The sequence below is a fragment of the Mirounga angustirostris genome, unplaced genomic scaffold, assembly GCF_029215605.1.
Source record: "Mirounga angustirostris isolate CCGP_5_RB_7025 unplaced genomic scaffold, mMirAng1.0.hap1 SCAF_2, whole genome shotgun sequence".
Classification (NCBI taxonomy): domain Eukaryota; kingdom Metazoa; phylum Chordata; class Mammalia; order Carnivora; family Phocidae; genus Mirounga; species Mirounga angustirostris.
Genome location: NW_026991710.1, coordinates 139,756,441 through 139,779,930, shown reverse-complemented (window position 1 = coordinate 139,779,930; position 23,490 = coordinate 139,756,441). Strand labels below are relative to the sequence as shown.

Below are 23,490 nucleotides of genomic sequence, written 5' to 3'. Positions count from 1 at the left end.
GGGACTCGATCCCAGGACCCCGGGATCATGACCTGAGCCGAAGGCAGTCGCTTAACCGACTGAGCCACCCAGGCGCCCTGTTGTCTGTAATATTAAGATATTGCAACGACCACTATTCAGAGGACACTGATGTCCCATCCATATGAAGGAATGCTCTGCACCTGTTGAAAATGAAACAGGGTGGATATGTATCTATTGATTTAGACCAGTCTTCACACTTACATTGTTGAGTGTTCACAAATACAGGTATACATTCAGGATTGCGCAGAATGTTCCTATTTGCACATTTTAAAAGATGATTGCAGGGTGGCTGGGTGGCTCAGTCGGTTAAGTGTCTGAGATGTCTAAAGGGCATCTCACACTTAAAATATCCAAAAAGAGAATTCTTAATTTTCTATCCTCCATGGATTTCCTCCATATTATTGACTAGAAAGACTCCTTTCAGTCTGTTTTTAAGGCCAATAAACTCCCCCCCACCGCTCGTGCTTGCTCTCTCTCTCTCAAACAGATAAAATTTAAAAAAAATAATAAAAGATAATTGAGAGGGCTGGTGTACATGTATATTCCTGTATATAAACAGAAAATTTCTAGACGCATTCACAAGTTCCTTTTAATACTAGTTCCCACTGAGGTAGAGGACTGAGGGCCTCAGTAGAAGGCACAGCTGATAGATTTTTAGTATTTGCCTTTTGTACTATTTGAGGTGTTTTTTTTTTTTTTTGCCATATACATGTATTACTTTTTCAGTTACTAAAACAAAAAAAAGATGTAGATAAATCTTTGTATGTTGACACAGAAATTTATCAATTTATCTACACAGGAAATAATGTCAAGCAGAGAAATCAAGTTGCAGCAGAACAATACTTATTGTTGCACCATATTTTAAACTATGATAAAATTATAAATATCTGGAGACTTTTTTTTTGAGAGAGAGCATGAGTGGGGACGGGGGGCAGCGGAAGAGGGAGAGAGAGAGAGTCCTAAGCAGGCTCCAGCCTCAGTGTGTAGCCCGACACAGGGCTTGATCCCACGACACTGAGACCATGACCTGAGCTGAAATCAAGAGTCGGATGCTCAACCGACTGAGCCACCCAGGCTCCCCAAATGTCTGGGGATTTTTAAAAACACATGTGTTGCAACTAGTAGATAAATCAGTCCTAGAGATAAATGATAGTGACTACAGTCAACCATATTGTATGTATTATAAACTTCAGTGTTGCCAAGAAATTAGATATCTTAATTGTTCTTACCACAAAAAGGAAGCTGTAATTATGTGAAGTGATAGAGGTGTTAGCTAATGCTGGGAAGGTAATTATATTGCAATATATAAATGTATCAAATCAACAAGTTGTAGGAGCCTCTGGCTGACTCAGTTGGAGAAGGGTGTGACTCTTGATCTCAGGGTGGTGGGTTTGAGCCCCACATTGGGTGTAGAGATTACTAAAATAAGATAAAAAGTTAACAATAACAAAAAACACAAACAAAAAGCCAAGTTGTACTCCTTAAACTTACACAATGTTATAGGTCAGTTATAGCAATAAAAATAAATAAGTCAATAAATTCAACATCACATACAAAAAGAAACCCCTAAATGGAAAAACAAACAAAAAACCTATCTGTGTGAATGGTCTTGGTGTAGGCTTATTGATGGCTCTGCAGCTAGTCTGTTAGTCATCTCCATTTTGGTTATTGAGATCTGAAGCACTAGGGGATGTAGTTATTCTTTGCTACAATGTGAAAAACCAAGAGCGCATATGCTTAGCAATCCCACATGTTCATGAGGAGAATAAATGTGGTTCATTGACTCGTTCAGCAGCTGCTCCAGTAACACACACTGTATAGACTTGAATTCAGAACTGAATACCCTGAGGAGAGAGGTGCATCCTGTTTCCGTGTGTAGTTGTAGTAAGTGTGGCGTGGTTCCGCCATGGCTTCCCGATCCCCAGATTATCAGCTGAAGAGGTGGCCTCCTGGTCCCTGGATTATGGCCTGTTTTTCTTCTTACTTTTTTTTTAATAACATTTCTTTAATTTGTGTAACATACTCTGTATGTATTTATACCCCCCGCATACACACAAACATACACACATATGACTTTGAAAAACCTTTTTATATTAAATTGCCTGCCTACGATACTATGTGATCGATTGCCCTAATTTTAGGACTAAGAAAATCTTGTGTTAAAAAACAAGAAAAAGGGATGCCTGGGTGACTCAGTCGGTTAAGCAGCTGCCTTTGGCTCAGGTCATGATCTCAGGGTCCTGGGATCGAGTCCCGCATCGGGGTCCCTGCTCAGTGGGGGGAGCTTGCTTCTCCCTCTCCCTCTGCTTGTGCTCTCTCTGTCAAATAAATAAAAATTTTAAAGATAAATAAATAAATAATATATATATATTTCTTTAAAAAAAAGAAAAAAGAAAAATACCAGCATTACCCTGATACCCAAACCAGATAAAGACACCACAACAAAGAACTACAGGCCAATATCTCTAATGAACATAGATGCAAAAATCCTCAACAAAATACTAGCAAACCAAATCCAACAATACATTTAAAAAATCCTTCACCAGGGCACCTGGGTGGCTCAGTCGTTAAGCGTCTGCCTTCGGCTCAGGTCATGATCCCAGGGTCCTGGGATTGAGCCCCGCATCAGGCTCCCTGCTCGGCGGGAAGCCCACTTCTCCCTCTCCCACTCCCCCTGCTTGTGTTCCCTCTCTCACTGTGTCTCTCTGTCAAATAAATAAATAAAATCTTAAAAAAAAAAAAAAAACTTCACCACGATCAAGTGGGATTCATTCCTGGGTTGCAGAGGTGGTTCAATACTCCTAAATCAATCAACATGATACATCACATTAATTTTTAAAAAAAGAATAAGAACCATATAATCATTTCAATAGATCAGAAAAAACATTTGACAGAGTACAATATTGATTCGTGATTAAAAAAACCCTCAACAAAATAGGCCTAGAAGAAACATACCTCAACATCATAAAGGCCATCTGAAAAACCCACAGTTAACATCATCCTAAATGGGAAAAACCTGAGGTTTTCTTTACGGCCAAGAACAAGATAAGGATGTCCACTCTCACCACTTTTATTCAACATAGTACTGGAAGTCCTAGCCTCAGCAATCAGACAACAAAAAGAAAGAAGAGGCATCCAAATCAGCAAGGAAGAAGTAAAACTTTCACTATTTGCACATGACATGATACTCTATGTAGAAAACCTGAAAAACTCCACCAAAAAACGCTAGAACTAATAAATGAATTCGATAGGATACAAAATCAATGTGCAGAAATCTGTTGCATTTCTATACACCAATTATGAAGCAGCAGAAAGAAATCAAGGAATCAATGCCATTTACAATTGCACCAAAACCCATAAGATACCTAGGACTAAACCTAACCAAAGAGGTGAAAGACCTATACTCTGAAAACTATAAAACACTGATGAAAAATTGGAAGATGACATAAAGAAATGGAAAGGCATTCCATGCTCATGGATTGGAAGAACAAATACTGTTAAAGTGTCTATACTACCCAAAGCAAACTACACATTTAATGCAATCCCTATCAAAATACCAACAGCATTTTTCACAGAGCTGGAACAAATAATCGTAAAATTTGTCTGGAACCACAGAAGACCCTGAATAGCCAGAGCAATCTTGAAAAAGCAAAGCAAAGCAGGAGGCATCACAATACCGGACTTCAAGCTCTATTACAAAGCTGTAGTGAACAAGACAGTATGGTACTGGGACAAAAATAGACACAGAGATCAGTGGAACAGAATAGAAAACCCAGAAATGAACCCGCAATTATATGGTCAATTAATCTTCGACAAAGCAGGAAAGAATATTGAATGGGAAAAAGACAGTCTCTTCAACAAATGTGTTGGGAAAACTGGACAGCAACATACAAAAGAATGAAACTGCGTCATTCTCTTTCACCATACACAAAAATAAACTCAAAATGGATGAAAGACCTAAATGTGAGACCTGAAACCATAAAACTCTGAAGAGAGCACAGGCAGTAATTTCTCTGCCATCGGCCATAGCAACTTTTTTCTAGATAAGTCTTCTGAGGCAAGAGAAACAGAAGTTAAACTATTGAGACTACATCAAAATAAAACACTTATGCACAGCAAAAGAAACAACAAAACTAAAAGGCAACCTACAGAATGGGAGAAGATATTTGCCAGTGACATACCTGATAAAGGGTTAGTATCCAAAATACATAAAGAACTTAGAAAACTCAACACCCCCCAAAAAAAATCCAATTAAAAAAATGGGCAGGAAGACATGAACAGACATTTCTCCAAAGAAAACATCCAGATGACCAACAGACACGTGAAAATTTGCCTCACATCACTTATCAGGGAAATACAAGTCGGAACTACAGTGACCTGTCACCTCACACCTATCAGAATGGCTAAAATCAGTAACACAGGAAACAACAGCTGTTGGCGAGGATGTGGAGAAAAAGGAACCCACCTACACTGTTGGTAGGAATGCAAACTGGTGTAGCCATTGTGGAAAACAGTATGGAGGTTCCTCAAAAAGTTAAAAATAGAACTACCCTATGGTCCAGCAATTGCACTACTGGGTATTTACCCAAAGAATACAAAAACACTAATTCAAAGGGATACATGTACCCTGATGTTTTGTTTTGTTTTGTTTTTTTAAAGATTTTATTTATTTATTCATTAGAGACAGAGAGAGAGGGGCAGAGGGAGAAGCAGGCTCCCAAGGAGCAGGGAGCCCGATGCGGGACCCGATCCCAGGACCCCGAGATCATGACCCGAGCCGAAGGCAGACGCTCAACCATCTGAGCCACCCAGGCACCCTACCCTGATGTTTATTGCAGCATTATTTATAATAACCAAATTATGAAAACAGCCTAAGTGTCCGTCAGTTGTTAAATGGATAAAAAAGAGAATATTTTATGGCTGGGAATATGACCCAGCCATAAAAAAGAATGAAATCTTGTCATTTGCAACAACATGGATGGAGCTAGAGAGTATTATGCTAAGCAAAATAGAGAAGGACAAATGCCAATGTGATTTCACGCATGTGGAATTTAAGCAAGAAAACAAATGAGCAAAGGGGAAAAAAGAGAGACAAACCAAGAAAGAGACTTAATTATAGAGAACAAACTGATGGTTCCCGGGGAGGGGGCAGGGATGCGTGAACTAGGTGAGGGGGATTAAGGAGTGCACTTGTGATGAGCACCAGGTGGTGTATGGAATTGTTGAATTACTATATTGTACACCTGAAACTAATATTACCTTATATGTTAACTGAAATTTAAGTAAAAACTTAAAAAAACAAAAATATCTGTATGCTACTTTATATAAAATGGATCAGTTTGGTTCAATGTACAGTGTTTTCCAGGATAAGGAATTTGTTGACCTTTCAAATTTTCCTTTATGCTAATAGGCATCTTGAGTTGCCATAGCAAATATGACTGCTCTTGGCAAATTGCTTAGACAAATCACATATATTTTAAATAGATTTATTATATGCTAGGATTGCCTGCTATTGAATGTTTTGTGATGAATACTAATGCTATATTTTTCTTTATTTGATTTTTTAAATTACAAAATAACTTCCTTATTGTTACAAGTAAAACATTACCAAAGTGTACAAAGATAAAATCGTATCTTCCCTTTTCTCTGCTTCAGCCCTTCTCCCCAAGTTAATAAATGGGTGTATCTCAGTGCCTTTCATTCAATTCTTACAAATATATACAAGAAGAGGGGCACCTGGGTGACTCAGTCAGTTAAGTGACCATCTGTTGATTTCAGCTCAGGTCTTTTTTTTTTTTTTTAAGATTTTATTTATTTATTTGAGAGAGAGAGACTGAGAGAGAGAGCACATGAGAGGGGGGAGGGTTGGGAGGGTCAGAGGGAGAAGCAGACTCCCTGCCGAGCAGGGAGCCCGATGCGGGACTCGATCCAGGGACTCCAGGATCATGACCTGAGCCGAAGGCAGTCGCTTAACCAACTGAGCCACCCAGGCGCCCATCAGCTCAGGTCTTGATCTCAGGGTCCTGTGTGCTGGGCATATATTATACCTTTATATATATCATACATATATTTTGTATACATATATATGCATACATATATATGTATATATACACAAAAAGATTAGTACATATATAAAAGGATTTCCCCCATTTCCTCCCCCATCCCCCAGTGGGATAATCTGTATTTATTATTCTGCAGAGGTGTTTCTCGTACTTCAGCATGCGACAGACTCCCTGGCAGGCTTATTAAACTAGATAGCTCGGTGACACCCCCAGAGATTTTTGATTCTGCTGGTTTGGGGTGGGATCTGAGAATTTGCCTTTCTAACTAGTTCCCTTGTGATGCTGATTGTGCTGGTCTGTAAACCACACTTTGAACTACTACTCTACAACTTCTTTTAATCTTAACATACAGACATCCATCCAAATTACAGGGAGATTTAGTTAATTTTTTTATAGCCAAATAATATTCTGTTGTACAAGTAGATCTATCTTTTTTTTTAAAAAAAATTTTTTTTAAGATTTTATTTATTTGACAGAGGGAGACAGGGAGAGAGGGAACACAAGCAGGGGGAGTGGGAGAGGGAGACGCAGGCTTCCTGCGGAGCAGGGAACCCAACGTGGGGCTCAATCCCAGGACCCTGGGACCATGACCGGAGCCGAAGGCAGACGCTTAACGACTGAGCCACCCAGGTGCCCCACAAGTAGATGTATCGTAATTTATTCAGGCATTCTGCTATGAATGAACACATATCCTTGGGGCAATTTTCAGTTTTTTGCAAATATAGAGAATCCTGCAGTAAATATTCATATCCATAGAACCTTCTATACTGGTGCTTTTACTTCTGATGGGTAGAGTCCTTAAGACAGGATTACTGAGTCAAGATGCTTCCAAATTCTTTTTCCACATCTCTTTCCAGACCAGTAGCAATATATGAGAATGTCTGTTTGCCTGTATTATGGCACCAGTCTTTTAATTTTTTGTCAATCCAACTGGATAGTTATTTTTGTTCTCTTAAAACTGAAACTAGAGGGCGCCTGGGTGGCTCATTCGTTAAGCGTCTGCCTTCGGCTCAGGTCATGATCCCAGGGTCCTGGGATCAAGTCCCACATCGGGCTCCCTGTTCAGCGGGAAGCCTGCTTCTCCCTCTCCACTCCCCCTGCTTGTGTTCTTGCTCTCGCTATCTCTCTCTCTGTCAAATAAATAAATAAAATCTTTAAAAAAAAAAAAACTGAAACTAGAAATAAAGTTTTTTAAACCGTGATTTTTATTAGTTACCTCTGAAGCACTAAATTAACTGTATTTACTCTTCAATAAAAGAAGTGGGCAAGAAATTGTTTAACATTAAGTACTCATCTCTGTTAGATGGGATTTAGGGTGACTTTTCTTATTTGTGATTTGTTTCCAAATTTTCTGCAAATTTTTCTCCAAATTTTCTGTTTAAAACGTTTGTAAAATGGCAAAAAAAGTTGTTTTTAGATTCATTTATAATAGCAAAAGTCATAGGTATGAGTATGTGCTGGGATGGTGATCATCATTTTTTAATTCCAAATACTGAATATTAATCCTACTGCTTTCCTTTCCGCCAGGTTGTATTTGTCATTTTAGCATTTTTAACAGGTGTACTTTGCTCTTACCCTAATCCAATTGAGGACAAGTGCCCAGGGAACTATATCAACCCATTGAAAGTGCAGACCGTCATAATCCTTGGAAAAGTTATTTTGTGGATTCTGCATTTCCTTCTCGAACGCTACATCCAGTACCACCACAGCAAAGTCAGAAACCGAGGCTATAACACGATCTACCTATCCACAAGGCATCTTAAAGGACTTGCACTGATGATACACTCAACCGGTGAGTCTGGCTCAGCTTGTCTGTGGCTAGCTGGCGTGGCAGAAATGCCAGCAGAAAGAAAATGTGAGGTTTGACTTTATAATCAAATACATTCTCTCATGTTTGTCAGAGTGATGTGTGTTGTGGCCACTGAAATTTGGATCACCTTAATGGCTTGAAGGGACAATATCGTAGCCAATGAGGTTTCCCTGAGGTGCACTGATTGCTAATTGAAAACTTTTCCCAATAATATAGTCTTAATTTTCTTTTTTTTTTAAAGATTTTATTTATTTGAGAGAGAGAGAGAGAGAACACAGCAGGGCATGGGAAGATGGAGAGGGAGAAGCAGTCTCCCCGCTGAGCAGGGAGCCTAATGCGGGCCTTGATCCCAGGACCCTGGGATCATGACCTGAGCCAAAGGCAGACGCTTAACTGACTGAGCCACCCAGGCGCCCCAATATAGTCTTAATATTCCTTTGACATCTGTGTTTGTTATCATAGGGGAGGGGAAAAAAATGTCCATCTACCCTTCTAGGTAGATTTGTGGCTGAGACTGCACTGTAATAAAAGCTTAACGAGAAAAATAAACAGAAGTTTAGTAACATGCATACCTCCTGTGTACTTGGGAGAGACCCAAGAAAACTGAGTAACTCTCCAGATGGGCCACGCCACCACCTTAAATACCATCTCTAGCCCAAGAGACCAGAGATGTGGTGAGGCGGTTGGAGGAGTTAAGGGAGGTTACCAGCAAAGCTCTGTAAACAACGGTGAGATTGTTATGCAGATTTAAGTCTGTGCCTTCTCTGTGGATAATTGTTTCTAGAAATTTACAATCTTCCTTCTCTTCCTGGACAGAGAGGAGGACACGCCTGTAATTTTCCCTTGTAACTGTCTCTTACAAAAGGGTAAATGCTACTCAGCTTTCAGAGCTCCACCTGTGTCCGCTGTTTCTTAAAAATAATCAGCTTAAAATAATCCTCATGCCTAGAAAGTGTATTTTAGGGTGGCATTTTCTGCCCCCCATCATTGTGAACATGTTGTCCACGTATCTGCTTGTGTGTAATGTAGACCCCCCGCTTTGGTAGGAGCCATCTTAATCCTCTCAAGACGATACAAATGCTGTTGCTATTTGATACTTGGAGGATAAGAGGAAGGAATTGCTTTACTTTAAATGAAGTTCAGGGTTTTTCTTTCAGTGAGAGACTGTGATATAATAAAATGCATTATCCAAAATGGAAAACTTGAAAAACACTTTATGAAGGCAAGGTCAGAAAGTCCGTACAGGACTTAGCTGCATTAGTACCCACTTTGTTTATTGTTAAAAACATTTTATTTTTAATTTTTTTTAAGAGAATAGCAGTTCAGATTTTCAAGTTTTTTTTTTTTTTAAAGATTTATTTATTTGAGAGAGCGAGAATGAGAGAGAGAGAGAGAGTACATGAGATGGGGGAGGGTTAGAGGGAGAAGCGGCTCCTCGCCGAGCAGGGAGCCGGATGCGGGACTCGATCCCGGGACTACAGGATCATGACCTGAGCCGAAGGCAGTCGCTCAACCAACTGAGCCACCCAGGCGCCCTGTTGCAAACATTTTAAAGGCTGAATGGAATTAAATTGAACTTCTTTAGGTATTTTTGCCTTGGTGTTCAAAGTTCCTACCTTTTTAAAAGACCCTCTTTTTCAGTTTGAGTCCGGAATAAGTACTTTTAGACATTTTGAAACCAGATTTGAAATTAATTTTTTTCCCAAAAAAACACCTTTACAGAATTTAAAGGGCAAGCTGCGAGTTCATCCGCTCAGTGATGTTCTCAATGGAAGCTGCAGGGCCCCGCGATAACAGAGAAGCATTTTATAGAGATGGCTGATGTTGACTCTTCACGAAAGGGGGGACATTTTTACTGCTCCCTGAGGAAGACCTTGGCTTGTATGTTCAGCAGCTGTTGTGTAGTACTTGCTTTTGGCCAGGAGATGTCACTATAACCTTTCCTCCCACCCACAAAGATAAAAGCCAAAACCCTTTTTTTTTTTTTTTAAGATTTTATTTATTTATTTGACAGAGAGACACCGCGAGAGAGGGAACACAAGCAGTGGGAGTGGGAGAGGGAGGAGCAGGCTTCCCGCGGAGCAGGGAGCCCGATGCGGGGCTCGATCCCAGGACCCGAATCATGACCTGAGCCGAAGGCAGACGCTTAACGACTGAGCCACCCAGGCGCCCCAACCAAAACACATTTTTAACTTAAAGACCTTATATGCATTATGACCAAAATAATGTTCAGTCTCTCAAGTGAGCGGTCTGGAAATTGTTTTTTTTTTGTTTTTTTTTAAATTTTATTTGTATATTTGACAGAGAGAGAGACACACAGCGAGAGAGGGAACACAAGCAGGGGGAGTGGGAGAGGGAGAAGCAGGCCTCCCGCCAAGCAGGGAGCCCCATGCAGGGCTCGATCTCAGGACCCTGGGATCACGACCTGAGCCGAAGGCAGACGCTCAACGACTAAGCCACCCAGATGCCCCTGGAAATAGTATTTTTGAGGCCCACCAAGGGATTGTCTGATCTTTACCTTTCCGCTCACTTTGAAATTTTTTTTTTTTAATATTTTATTTATTTATTTATTTGACAGAGAGAGAGAGCGAAAGCAGGAACACAAGCAGGGGGAGTGGGAGAGGGAGAAGCAGGCTCCTGGCCGAGCAGGGGGCCCAATGCGGGGCTCCATCCCAGGACTCTGGGATCATGACCTGAGCTGAAGGCAGACACTTAACGACTGAGCCACCCCAGCGCCCTCACTTTGAAATTCTTGCTAACATATGACACTTAATGTTTCTAAGCAATTGGACCCTTATTTTAATCACAGATGGCATCACTTTTATGTTGCTTATATAAGGACCCAGAAAACCAAAGAGATTGGGGCAGGTATTAACCTTGTTTCTATTTTCTTTTAAGTATTTTTTTCTTATATGAAGAATAAAAAGGTAAATCCATGAAGACATAGAACGTCCAGCTAATCAGATGAGTGTAACCATTGTTTCAATGGCAGGTGATAGTATTGTCAGATAGTGATTAGCTTTAGCCTGACATCTTCTCTGTATAAAATTGGGGAAATAGTATTTCTCACACAAACTCTGTTGTAGGAAGAAGTGAACTAACAGTGCCTAGTAGGTATTCAATAAATGGTAGGTATCATCAGCATTATTATAATAATTTTGGTTTCGGGGCACCTGGGTGGCTCAGTCGGTTAAGCATCTGCCTTCAGCCCAGGTCATGATCCCAGGGTCCTGGGATCGAGCCCCACATTGGGCTCCTTGCTCAGCGGGGAGCCTGCTTCTCCCTCTGCCTGCCATTCCCCAACTTGTGCTCTTTCTCTCTCTCTCTGACAAATAAATACATAAAATCTTTACATAATAATAATTTTTGCTTCGTGTAATCTTTCACAATCCCAGGCACACCGCCATATAGCCCTTCCTCCAAGCAGGTCCCTGTGGCAGACTCAGTCATACCCTACACGATGGCAAGACCCAGCCTCTTTGCTCCAGAATTTTATTTTTCTTCTATGCTGTATTTTTCAAAATAAAAGTACAGAACAAGGCTAATGGTCTTCAAAACCAAATAATAGATATGCTAAGTGTGTGGGGGGGGGGACAGTTCATATTTATCAAATAGTTGCCAAGCACCATTCTAAGTAATTTTCACATATTAACTCATTTATTCCTCACAAGAGCACTGTGAGGAAGGTACTGCCATTCCCATTTTTCAGACAAGTTGAGGAGCAGAGGTGTCAGGTCATTTGTCCACAGTCAGCAGCGTGTCCCAGTTGTCCACCCACGCGGTCCCCATAACTGCAACATTCTTGACCTCCGTGCAGTTCTCTGTTGTTACCTTATGTGACCAGAATGGGCCATGAGGGTCCTCAAGTGCCTCTGGATTCTGAAGAACTGGGATAATGCAAATTTCTAAAAACTGCATCCCTATTTGTTTATTTATTTGAGAGAGAGAGAGCAGGGGGAGGAGCAGAGGGAGAAGGACAAGCAGACTCCATGCTAAGCGTGAAGCCCGACAAGGGGCTCGATCCCATGACCCTGAGATCATGACCTGAGCCAAAATCAAGAGTCCAACGCTTAACCGACTGAGCCGCCCAGGAGCCCCTGCATCCCTTTTTAAATGCACATGGGACTCCACACAGTGCCATTGTTAATCATTTTATAGAGCAAAAAATCATTTCTTAGTTTTTAAGAAAATCCAGATTCTTACGTAATTGTATTTTGGAGGCATCATTAACTCTTTGACGTGTTGGGGTTTTTCCCTCAAGAGAGCAGCAGTTTGGGCTTTTTACTTTAGCTTCCTTCGCTGCTCAGTAGAGAAGGGCCTGGGTGCGCGCCTGCCCCTGCCGTGTGGGCCCCCACGGGCCTCTGCTAACCCCGCGCTTCTTTCTCCTCCTCAGGCAGCACAGCTCTCCTCCTCGTGCTGTGCGTGCAGCACTCCTTCCCGGAGCCCAGCAGGTTGTATCTTGACCTCATCCTGGCCATCCTGGCCCTGGAACTCATCTGTTCCCTGACGTGTCTGCTCGTTTACACAGGTGAGAATTACAACGAGACTGTTGGGCTAAAGACCTCTGACTGCTTGTTTCATCCCTGATAATGGGAAGCGTGGCCATTATCTTCATGGCAAGGCTTCTCTAGCAGCTGCGAGCCTGTTTACCTTTCATTACTGACCACATCCAGACTTCCTCAGTTTCAAACCAACAGCAAGATACCAGTGAGTGATGCTCCTAAATTTGTGTCATCAACTAATTTTTGTCAAGTCAAGTGATACCTTATCATTAAAAAAAAAAAAATTAAAAAGGCCCACAAACATCTGCTTCTTCAAAGGCAACTGAGATGTAAGTCTGGCATTTAAATTTGAAATGACGAGGGGTGCCTGGGTGGCTCAGTTGGTTAAGCGACTGCCTTCGGCTCAGGTCATGATCCTGGAGTCCCTGGATAGAGTCCCATATCTGGCTCCCTGCTCGGTGGGGAGTCTGCTTCTCCCTCTGACCCTCCCCCCTCTCATGTGCTCTCTCTCTCGTTCTCTCTGTCTCAAATAAATAAATAAATAAATTTTTTTAAAAAATCTTTAAATTTGAAATGACGAAATACAAAATAAGTAAATAAATAAATAATGCATGTGAAACTGCATTTATCCCGGACTTGCTTTAGGGTAAACCATTTATGAACTCATTTTCTTTCTTTTTTTTTTTTTTAAAGATTTTATTTATTTATTCATGACAGAGAGAGAGAGAGAGGCAGAGGGAGAAGCAGGCTCCCCGCAGAGCAGGGAGCCCGATGCGGGACTCGATCCCGGGACCCTGGGATCATGACCTGAGCCGAAGGCAGACGCTTAACCATCTGAGCCACCCAGGCGCCCCTATGAACTCATTTTCTAAATTTAGAGCTGTCTGAGGGTTGGTCTGTTTGTCTGTCTCTCTGTCTCTCTCTCTCAGAACTCTCATTGGTAAAATTAAAGTAAGCTTTACTTTAGAGGGGCACCTGGGTGGCTCAGTTGGTTAAGTGGCTCATTTTTGAATTCGGGTCAGGTCATGATCTCAGGATCCTGGGATCGAGCCCCACATCAGGCTCTGTGCTCAGCGGGGAGTCTGCTTGAGGAATCTCTCTCTCCCTCTAAAATAAACAATCTTTTCAAAAAATAAAGTAAGCTTTAGGGGCGCCTGGGTGGCTCAGATGGTTAAGCGTCTGCCTTCAGCTCGGGTCCTGATCCCAGAGTCCTAGGATCGAGCCCCGCATCAGGCTCCTGGCTCGGCGGGAGGCCTGCTTCTCCCTCTCCCTCTGCCTCTCCCCCTGCTCATGCTCGCTCTCTCTCTCTCTCTCTGTATCTCTGTGTCTCAAGTGAATAAATAAAATCTTAAAAAAAAAATAAAAGTAAACTTTAGATATGTTAACATGAAAAATAGATGGAAGGATACTTTTAACAGAAAAAAATTCAAGCCCTGGAAAAATCTAGATTTCATTCCTGTTGCAATATTGACATGCAGTAAAACCTGTCCAAAATAGTAGCTTATTTTCTGGCACTGCATAACAGTTATTTTGTGACAATAAAATATCTCGTGTATCCATTTTGAAAGATGTCATTTCTTTTTGTTATGAAGGACAAAGTCACATGGGTCTCAGCTTATGTTTCATTTTACTGATTTTTTTTTTTTCTGTGCATCTCCTTAGGCCTACAGAAGAGTGTTTAGAATATGAACAGGGCGACTAGTTTGTAAATGTGAATGTCACATTATTGATTGATCTTTGTAAATTTTTCTATAGTTATCAGCTAACGATGAGCCAAATTATGGAGAGGATTACATTTTGTACCTCACTTTAAAAAAATAAATGTGTATCACCCACTTAACTTCCTAGAAAAGAATGAGACTAGTTTTAAAGTAAGGTTAATTTTTCGGTATATAAGAAACAGCTTGCTGTTTCCATAAAGTGATCCATATGACAAATGAATATTGAATTAACCTTGTTGATTGAGATCAGTTCCAATCTACAACATGTCTGTCAAATGCTGTAAATGAGGTCATAGTTGAGATCCAAATATAGAATTCACTTAGCCTGTTATTTTAGTACTCTACAACTTTCATTTACTACAAGGGGTGCAAGCCTTCTTGTAGTATTTTCTGTAATACCTATAGAATGCTCTGTGACATAGAAGGAGGTGACAATATTCCAAAGATCATGTGAATGTCATCATGTAAATAAGGGGAAATTAATACTGTTAAAATGTAGTCCAAGATTTATTTCTCTAGGACTTACTGTACTTTTTAAAGGATTTGCTGTAGCATTTATAATTAATTATAAATAAGACAGTTTGGGGCACCTGGATGGCTCAGTCGTTAAGCGGCTGCCTTCGGCTCAGGTCATGATCCCAGAATCCTGGGATCGAGTCCCACATCGGGCTCCCTGCTCGACGGGGAACCTGCTTCTCCCTCCCCCAGTCCCCCTGTTTATGTTCCCTCTCTCGCTGTGGCTCTCTGTCAAATAAATAAAATCTTAAAAAAAAAAAAAAATCATATGTGGAGCCTGGCAGTTCCACAAAAGGAGAAACAGAGTGTCACGTGACTCCGCGTTTATATCCAAGACATCGCCACAGAAACATGTACACGATTGTTCAAGGAAGCGCTGTTTATAAAAGCCCAAAGAGAAACCATCTAATTGATATCAGGATAAACTGATGAAGAGATAAACAAAATGTGTTTGATCGATACAATAGAATATTTTTCAGTCCTAAAAAGGAATGAATACATGGACTGATGTACTGATATGTGCTACAATGTGGATGAGCCTTGAAACGTTATCCTAAGTGGAAGCAGCCATTACGGACAGTCTATTGTATGAGTCCGTGGATACGAAATGCCCAGAACAGGCACAAGTATAGAGAGAGGAAATAGATTAGCGGTTGCCTAGAGCTGGGGTTGGGGGCAGGAGGCAAATGAAGAATGACTGCTAATGGATACCGGGTTCCTTTCTGGGGTGATGAACATGTTCTAAAATCGACTGTGGAGGTGGTTGCACAATTTGAAATACTGAACCATTGAATTGTATACTTCAAACGGGTGAATGCATGATACGTGAATTATATCTGAAAAGTTGTTATAAAAAGGGAAAGAATGGCATGTGGAGCTTTTAAAAAATGTGGTGCCGGAGTCTAACCCATTTCCCCTCCCCCTCATTCATGAGGCCTGGCGCATACAGTTCTCGTGTTCAGTCCCAGTTGACAGTCCCGGCCTCCAACCCTGGCTTTCTCCCCCCTTGTAGCCATCTCTGGTGGAAACTGACTACTCATTCCAGCCCCGTCCCAGAGTTATTATTCAGGCAGGGCAAAGCCCCAGCCCAGTTAACGATTATCCAGAGGTGTGAATTGTCCTGGCCTGTTGTCACCCCTGAGAGGTGGGGAACGGCGCCTTCACTGTGTCTGTTCTCTGCCTCCTTGCCACGCCAGCCCCCCCCCCCCCCCAAATTGCAGTCATCTGCTGTGGCCGCCACAGTGCAGTACCTGGACTGGGTGACTAAAACCACACAGATTCATTTTCTCACAGTTCTGGAGGCTGCCAGTCCAAGGTCAAGGTGTGGTCAAGCTTGGTTTCTCTGGAGGCCTCTCTTCTCGAGCTGCCTTCTGGCTCTGTCTTCACACGGCCTTGTGCTCTGTGCAAGCACATCCTGGTGTCTCTTTTGTCAGATCAGGGCCCCACCCTTAGTACTTCATTTAATGCTGATTACCTCACCGAAGGCCCTATCCCCAAAGACAGTCACATCAGGGATGAGGCTTCAACATGTCAATTTTCGGGGAACAGAGTTCAGTCCATAACATCGCTTATCCCCACAAACGGCCAAGTTCATCGGTGGCCTTCAAACTGCCACATCCCCTGGGTCCTCTCCATGTCTTCACCTTTCTGGCAGTGAACACCGACTGCTCTTTCCCGGTTCTCCTCCTTCCTCTCTGGAGATTCATTTCCATTCCCTTTTAACAGATTTTTCCCCACCTCTTTAATACTGGCAGGTTTCAGCGTTCCCACGTCCTTTTTCTCTACATACTAAAAGTTACCCATCTACACACTAGGGGGCAGCCCTCAGATGAACAGAGCCACCCAAACCTTTATCGTCACCTGCTTGGTGATCATTTCCATCCAGGCGTTGCAGTGTAGCAAGACAGAGGGACCTGGACATCCTTCTCTTCTTCCAAACCTTCCCCCATCCTGTCCCTCCTCCCCTAGCTCAGCTAACAGTGCCAGCCCGCAGCTCTTGCTCAATCTGACCTTTTTGTCGTCCTGGATTTCCTTCCACCTTACTCTCCCTCCCTCAGTTATCAGTCCTGTTCAGTCTGCCTGCCTCCCACATCTGTCTCCTCTCCTCTGTCATTCCACTGCCTCGATCAGACGCCCCTCACATCCTGCGTGGATGATTCCAGCAGGCACGTTACTGGTCTCCCTTCCTCTGTCCTCTTAATTCGTATTCCTTTCTCCTGCCAGTGTAATTGTATTCAGAGATAACTCTGATCATTAACAACTTCCCTGTTCAGAGTTTTCTTAAAGGCCTAGGGAAGAAAATCTGAAATCTTGGTGTGGCATAAAAGGCTCTCCATGAGCTGGCCCTACTCAGCCCTGCCCTTCAGGGATGATGGTGAGCTAGTGACTCCCATTTACCCTCAGGACAAAATCTAAATGCCTTGACATGGCAACACCAGTCACTCACGTCTTCCCTGCCTACCTTTCCACCCCCTCATACACACAGACACGCACGCACGCACGCACGCACGCACCCACACCACTCCTCAAGGTCCTAAGTATTTGTTCAGGCTCTTCCTGTACCTAAAACATCCTTCTTCTCTCTTCCCCTAGTTTGTGCGATTAATTCTCGTGTTTCCCTCAAGGCTGGACTCACGCCCTACCATCCTCCTTCTCCATGGTTTTCCCTCCCATCCCACTCCTGCTTAGTTAAGGGGCTGCTTTCCAGGGCTGTCACAGCTCCTTGTGCAAGCTTTGATTTTGGTTCTTTTCATATTGTCTTGGAATGTAGAGTTATCATCTGTATTTTTCCCTGGACCAGTAGCGCTTTTTATAGGGTAGTATCAACAGTGGAGGCTTCAAAGTCATGATTCCTGGATTGGAAACCTGGCTACATATTTAACTCCCCTGGGCTTCACTTTATTGTAGGAAGTATGCGTAATAAGGGCATCTACTTCAGGGGGTGATTCTGAGAACTGGATGAGGCCGTCCATGCACAAGAGTTCACCCGTGCCTTCTTCTGTGTTTTAAATTCACAAAAAAATCATAGCTGTTACTATTATCAACAATAATGATGCTCTCTGTGTTCCCAGTGTTTAGTTCAGGCCTGGCACATAGACTTTCAAAGGCTTGAGTGCATCAGTATTCAAACCTGTTTATTCACTTTATGAAGCATTTTTATCCGCATTAACTTACTTGAAAAGCATAGCCAATTAATATAATTTGAAAAAATGGAAGTAAAAGTTTTTTTCATAATTAGATAACCTGACAATAATGACTTTATTATTTTAGTGAAAATTCGAAAATTTAATAAAGCCAAACCACAGCCTGATGTACTTGAAGAAGAAAAAATCTATGCTTACCCCAGCAATATTACCTCGGAGACTGGATTCAGGTAAGCTTTGGGTGGGGAATGAAAGACTACAGAAAGAGAATTATAAGGTTCCTCCCCCCTGCCCCGGATATCTAGAAAACATTCTTACGCTTGGAGTTTATGATTACGCATATGTGCCCTTAGAATTAAGTTTGATTTGCTTACTCCCATTCAGCTGGATAAAACCAAGTCTAATGAAAGAATCTCATTTTGGAATATTACCTTGGCTTACAACATCTTAAGAAAAAGTCACAACTACAGTATGCTGTACTGAAAACTGGGAGGGGACCCATTTGCAAAGAGAGGAATGAGTATTGGTGAATATGCTGATTCTTTGCAGGACTATTTCAAGCCTAGAAGACATCGTTGAAAAGCAAGGAGACATAATCGCCTACCTGAAGCGACACAATGCCCTGCTGAGTAAGCGCTTGTTGACTTTCACTTCCTCTGACCTCGACTCTCCGCCCAGTCGCGGGTGAGAGGCTCAAGGTCAGGAAAGCAGTTGCAGAGGAATGCAGAGGAATCTAAGACTGACTGGACGACCTGACACGCTGTCCTCGGGAATGGCAGTTTTGGCCAGATAACATTTGACAGTTTTTGTTGGAAGCCTGAATTTCGCTCTCACCTGTGTGGCTGTTTAGTAGGTGGGACTTGTGGGTCACTTGAAAGGTACTTCGCAGAGCCCGGATAACTCGAGGAAAACACGTGTGTTTGCACATTTTGAAGTGGTTTAACTGTCTGGTTTATCCTAAGATCAAAGGTATAGTGTAAACATCTTCTCGCCCAACATTAGAACCCGGTAATAATTTGGCTATTTATAGGGAGGAAATCTGACATGATGATCCGGTTGAAACAAGGGTTTGATCAAATAAGTTCTTTCCACTCTTAAAGTGATGAGAGAAGTCAGTAGTTTTTATGGTTAATGTTGTTTTCCCCTGCAGAGCCTCCTCATGTACTGAACATGCTTGTGTGGTATGGGATTACAGTTTGGCCCAGGTAGCTCTTATGGAGAATTTCCTCTTTGTAAGACCAGTCTCACTAGGTGATTTACTATGCAAACTCCTACAGTTTTCCATTCTCCAGAAATAAGATAATCAAGATTACTTAGACCAGTGTCAGACTGACAAGTGTTGCTCGTTACATCAGCAGCACCTTCCATTGGCAACAGCTGAAATACTTTGGAGAAAACTTGAGAACGTTCCCTTTATTTTAATCCTTCTTCAAAAAGTTGCCATGTGTTTCAGTATTGACTATACCTTGATTAGATCAAGAAAGGTATGTTCTGTGGCTTTACGTTGGTCTAAAAAGAACCTTTTTTAGCCTTGAATTACACTTTCTTAAGTTTTATTTATTTAAGTAATCTCTACACCCAATGTGAGGCTCGAACTCAGAACCCAGAGATCAAGAGTCACAAGCTCTTCCAACTGAGCCAGCCAGGCCCCCCTTGGAGTACACTTTTAAATTATGAGAATGAGGTGTCATATAAACTTGCATATAGATATTAATCATATCTAATTCTCCAGGTGAAATGAAGCATTTTTATGAGTAAAGGGCATTATTTCCCCAGTTTTCCTAGTTTGCCCCTTTAATTTATCCATTTGCATTAGCACCTTTATATACTGCCCTAGAAAGCTTAATAGGATGGGAGGGGACATTTGTGATCATGTGTGTTGGTCATTAGCCGAATAAATCAAGACCTCATTTGAAAACCCGTAAGCTATACACAACTGTTTGGCAGGGGATGTATTGATTTGGTCACATCCAGGTACTTAGGAGGGCGAACACCAGTTTCCTTTAGCTCTAGTCATTGATGGGACATTCTAAAAGCTTTCTACCAAGGTGAAAGTGTTGGTGTGTCACCTGTAGGCAGTCTCCTTGAAGCCTCAAAATGACAGCGTTCACAAACTAAAGCCAAAATTATATTTTTTAAAATTCAGATCGTATCCAAGTTTCCTGACTTATCTTCTCTCCCTTCTTTTTTTTTCTTTTTTTCTTTTAAATAAGTCTATCTCAAAGCCATTGCCTTCTCTGGAAATCTGTCTCTGTGTTCTGGAAGAAGCTATAAACTGCCTTTGTCGGTCTGCAGCCTCCTCAGGAGCTTCCTGGGTATAATCTGAAACTGGCCCTTGTACATGGAGGGCTGGGAGAGACCAAAGAAAGAGGCAGACCCCTCCAGACTGGTAGGTAGGGGCTTTAATAAACAAGGGAACTTACTTGTTACAAGGCTTGTCTTGGGTGCCTACAGGGTGAGCAGATCCCTGCATCCGCCTGCCAGAATCATGAAAGTTTATAAAGAGGCCTTAACTGGGGCGCCTGGGTGGCTCAGTCGCTGAGCGTCTGCCTTCGGCTCAGGTCATGATCCCGGGGTCCTGGGATCGAGCCCCACATCGGGCTCCGTGCTCCGCGGGAAGCCTGCTTCTCCCTCTCCCACTCCCCCTGCTTGTGTTCCTGCTCTCGCTGTGTCTCTCTCTGTCAAATAAATAAATAAAATCTTTAAAAAAAAAAAAGAGGGCTTAACTGGGTTCAGTCACATACACCATCCAGATCTCTCAACAGCACTCTGCTCTCTCAAAGGTATGTCCTTGGACCAGCTCCCACTGTGCGAACGGTGGGCAGAATATACATTCCAAGGACAGGGGAGGGGGTGAGCAGCTTCTGAAGGCCCAAGTCCAGCTCATGGATGAACTAGCAGTCATGTCCTCTCGATGACCTCCTCCCAACAGCCTTCAGCTATTTTCCTTTTCAAAAGGAAAACACCAGTGGGAGATGGTTCTTACTTAGTTTTAAATGCAATTGGGGTCTATAGTCAGTTTCTAAGGTTTATAGGATGAACTTCGGCTTACAGAGAAAGATACAGTTAAAAAGTTAGGATAATCAGATTCTAATGTATGTCTGTAGAACCACAAAGACTTTTCTAAACTCAATAATGAACATATCAAACAATCAGAAAAATGAAACAAAGTATCAGAACTAGGAAAACACGGTAATGAACAAAGCACTTTAAATGTTAAGCGTTCTATTCACCAGGCAGGTGGTGTGGTAGCACAGCAGATAGAAAAGTTAAGAGCCTGGTTTGTAAGGAGGAAGAGGACTAGGATTTCTAGGCTCTGTGCTAAGTGAAATAATGGCCTGTAAGCCCAAGGAACTGTAGGAACTTCAGGTCAGGGTGCCCTGGCAGGGAAGGGGCTGTAGGAATTCCAGGCAAATTAAAAGAGTAAAGCAAGGCAGCTACAAAGGTCACAGGCACTGTGTCGAGTCTACACCAAAAGTGTGAGGGAGGACAAGGAGGAGAGCTGGAGAACGTCAGATCTGGGAGGGTGCCCTGATGCTACCTGTGTGAGGGATCCCCTGGAATGGGATCCACTGAAGAGTTTCAAGCAAGGAAGTGACAGAGTCAGTTTTATTTTCAGGAGGATCCGATTACAGTGCAATGTGGAGGAAGCTAGGTGGCAGAAAGAGTTGGCCCTGAACTAGGGCAGGCATAGTAACGTTTTATTGAAAAGTCTGTATGCATATACGTGTAATATGTATTTCTATAATTTGGGGATTTTATTTCAGATGACAACAGCATCATGACTCAGAAGTTAAAAGCTCATTTTTTAGAAGAGCAATGTTGAAAAACAGAAGGAAAAAAATCATTTGAAATCCCACTGCCAAGGAATTGTACCAATACTGCCTGCTGTCCTGTACTCTCACCCACTGTGGGTGTCATCAGTCTATTTCATTCTAGCCCATCTGATGGATTAAAAAAAAAATGCAGGGACGCCTGGGTGGCTCAGTCGTTAAGCGTCTGCCTTCGGCTCAGGTCATGATCCCAGGGTCCTGGGATCGAGCCCCGCATCAGGCTCCCTGCTCCGCGGGGAGCCTGCTTCTCCCTCTGCCTCTGTCTCTCATGAATAAATAAATAAAATCTTTAAAAAATAATAATAAAAAAATTTTTTTAAATGCATCATTGTTTCACATTGCATTTCTTTGACTACTAATGAAGTTGAGCATTTTCCTCCATATTCTTTGGCCTTTTGTCAGTCTTTTGGAATGTGTATGGGTCAGGTCTTTTGCGTATTTTTCTCCTGGGATATTCTTTTTCTTAACATAATATTCTTTTATATATAAGGAGAGTCCTCAGTTTCTATTTGTTGGAAATATTTCATTGTTTTGTGTTCTGCAGACACTGCAGCACTAGTGAAAAAGCTCACACCAGTGAATCAGTCGCTAAAAGCCACATTAGGGGCACCTGGGTGGCTCAGTCGTTAAACGTCTGCCTTCGGCTCAGGTCATGATACTGGGGTCCTGGGATCGAGTCCCACATCGGGCTCCCTGCTCAGCGGGGAGCCTGCTTCTCCCTCTCCCACTCCCCCTGCTTGTGTTCCCTCTCTCGCTGTGTCTCTCTCTGTCAAATAAATAAATAAAATCTTTAAAAGCCACATTAGATGTATTCTTGGGTTGAGAGCCAGCAGTGTCTTGACTGAATTTTAATATACCCAAAGGGTATATTAAAAGGGCTGGAGGCCCTTTTCTTCTTCCAGGGACTCAAACCCAAGTCTTACATGAATCAAGCTAATTCTTTTTCCTCTTTCCTCTAAGGCAGGATTCCCCAACTTTGGTACTACTGACATTTCAGGTTGGATTATCTTTGTTGTGAGGGGCTCTCCTGTGAATTGTAGGATACTTAATTAGTATTTCTGGCTCCAGGATACCTGTGCATACCCCGCAGTTGTTATAGCCAAAAATGCCTCCATAGCATGTGTTTGATTTTATTTAACACTTAGCATTTAATTACTGCCCATGTGCCGGAGTGTATATTCTAGGTGCTGGGAACTCAGGGGTCAATAAGACAGAAAAGGTTCCTGTTCTCATGGAGTCTACATTCTAATGATGGTATCAGGGTGGGAGTAGAGGGAAGGTGGAAGTTAACACAATAAACAAGTAAACCGATCATTGGGTTTGATGAGTTTGATTATTCATCTGTAAATCAGACCTCGTGGAGCACTCTTATGTTAATATAACTTATAGAGGGGGTGCCTGGGTGGCTCAGTCCGTTAAGCGCCGCCTTTAGTTCAGGTCATGATCTCAGAGTCCTGGGATCAAGCCCTGCATCGGGCTCCCTGCTTGGCAGAGAGTTTGCTTCTCCCTCTCCCTCTGCCCCTACCCTCCACTCATGCTTGTGCTCTCTCTTTCTACCTCTCTCTCAAATAAATAAATAAAATCTTTTTTTTTAAATGTGACTTATAGAGAAAATTTAACTTCTGTGTACTATAACCATTCAGAAAATCAAATGGCAAATGAAATGAACTTTATATTCTTCTTTCCCCATCCATTTTACAGAAAAGACTTATTTTAGTGACTTCACAACCTGACCAGAGATGGTTTTGTAAGTCTTACATTTTTAAGGGAACAAACCTTGAATATATGACAATCACAAATCACAAAAATCTCAAAACTTGCCCTAGGTTTCCTAAGGAAAACGGTTTCATTTGTAAACCAAGGAAGTCTGTCTCTAATTCTT

The 23,490-nt window shown here is 42.1% G+C and overlaps 1 protein-coding gene across 8 annotated transcripts in view; it reads left to right on the top strand.

Moving 5' to 3' along the window:
* TMEM192 (transmembrane protein 192) overlaps positions 1-21,940 on the top strand; it is a 30,078-nt gene extending 8,138 nt beyond the window's left edge. For 2 of the 8 annotated variants that reach the window (XM_045880184.3, XM_045880187.3), the window contains 5 exons: positions 7,611-7,875; positions 12,287-12,421; positions 17,903-18,005; positions 18,325-18,404; positions 19,989-21,536. In XM_045880184.3, the coding sequence (XP_045736140.1) occupies positions 7,611-7,875; positions 12,287-12,421; positions 17,903-18,005; positions 18,325-18,404; positions 19,989-20,101 (696 nt within the window). In that variant the 3' untranslated portion in view covers positions 20,102-21,536. The other 6 variants (XR_010409608.1, XR_010409609.1, XM_064585229.1 and 3 more) reach the window with 6 other exon arrangements.
* Positions 21,941-23,490: the final 1,550 nt, after the last annotated feature.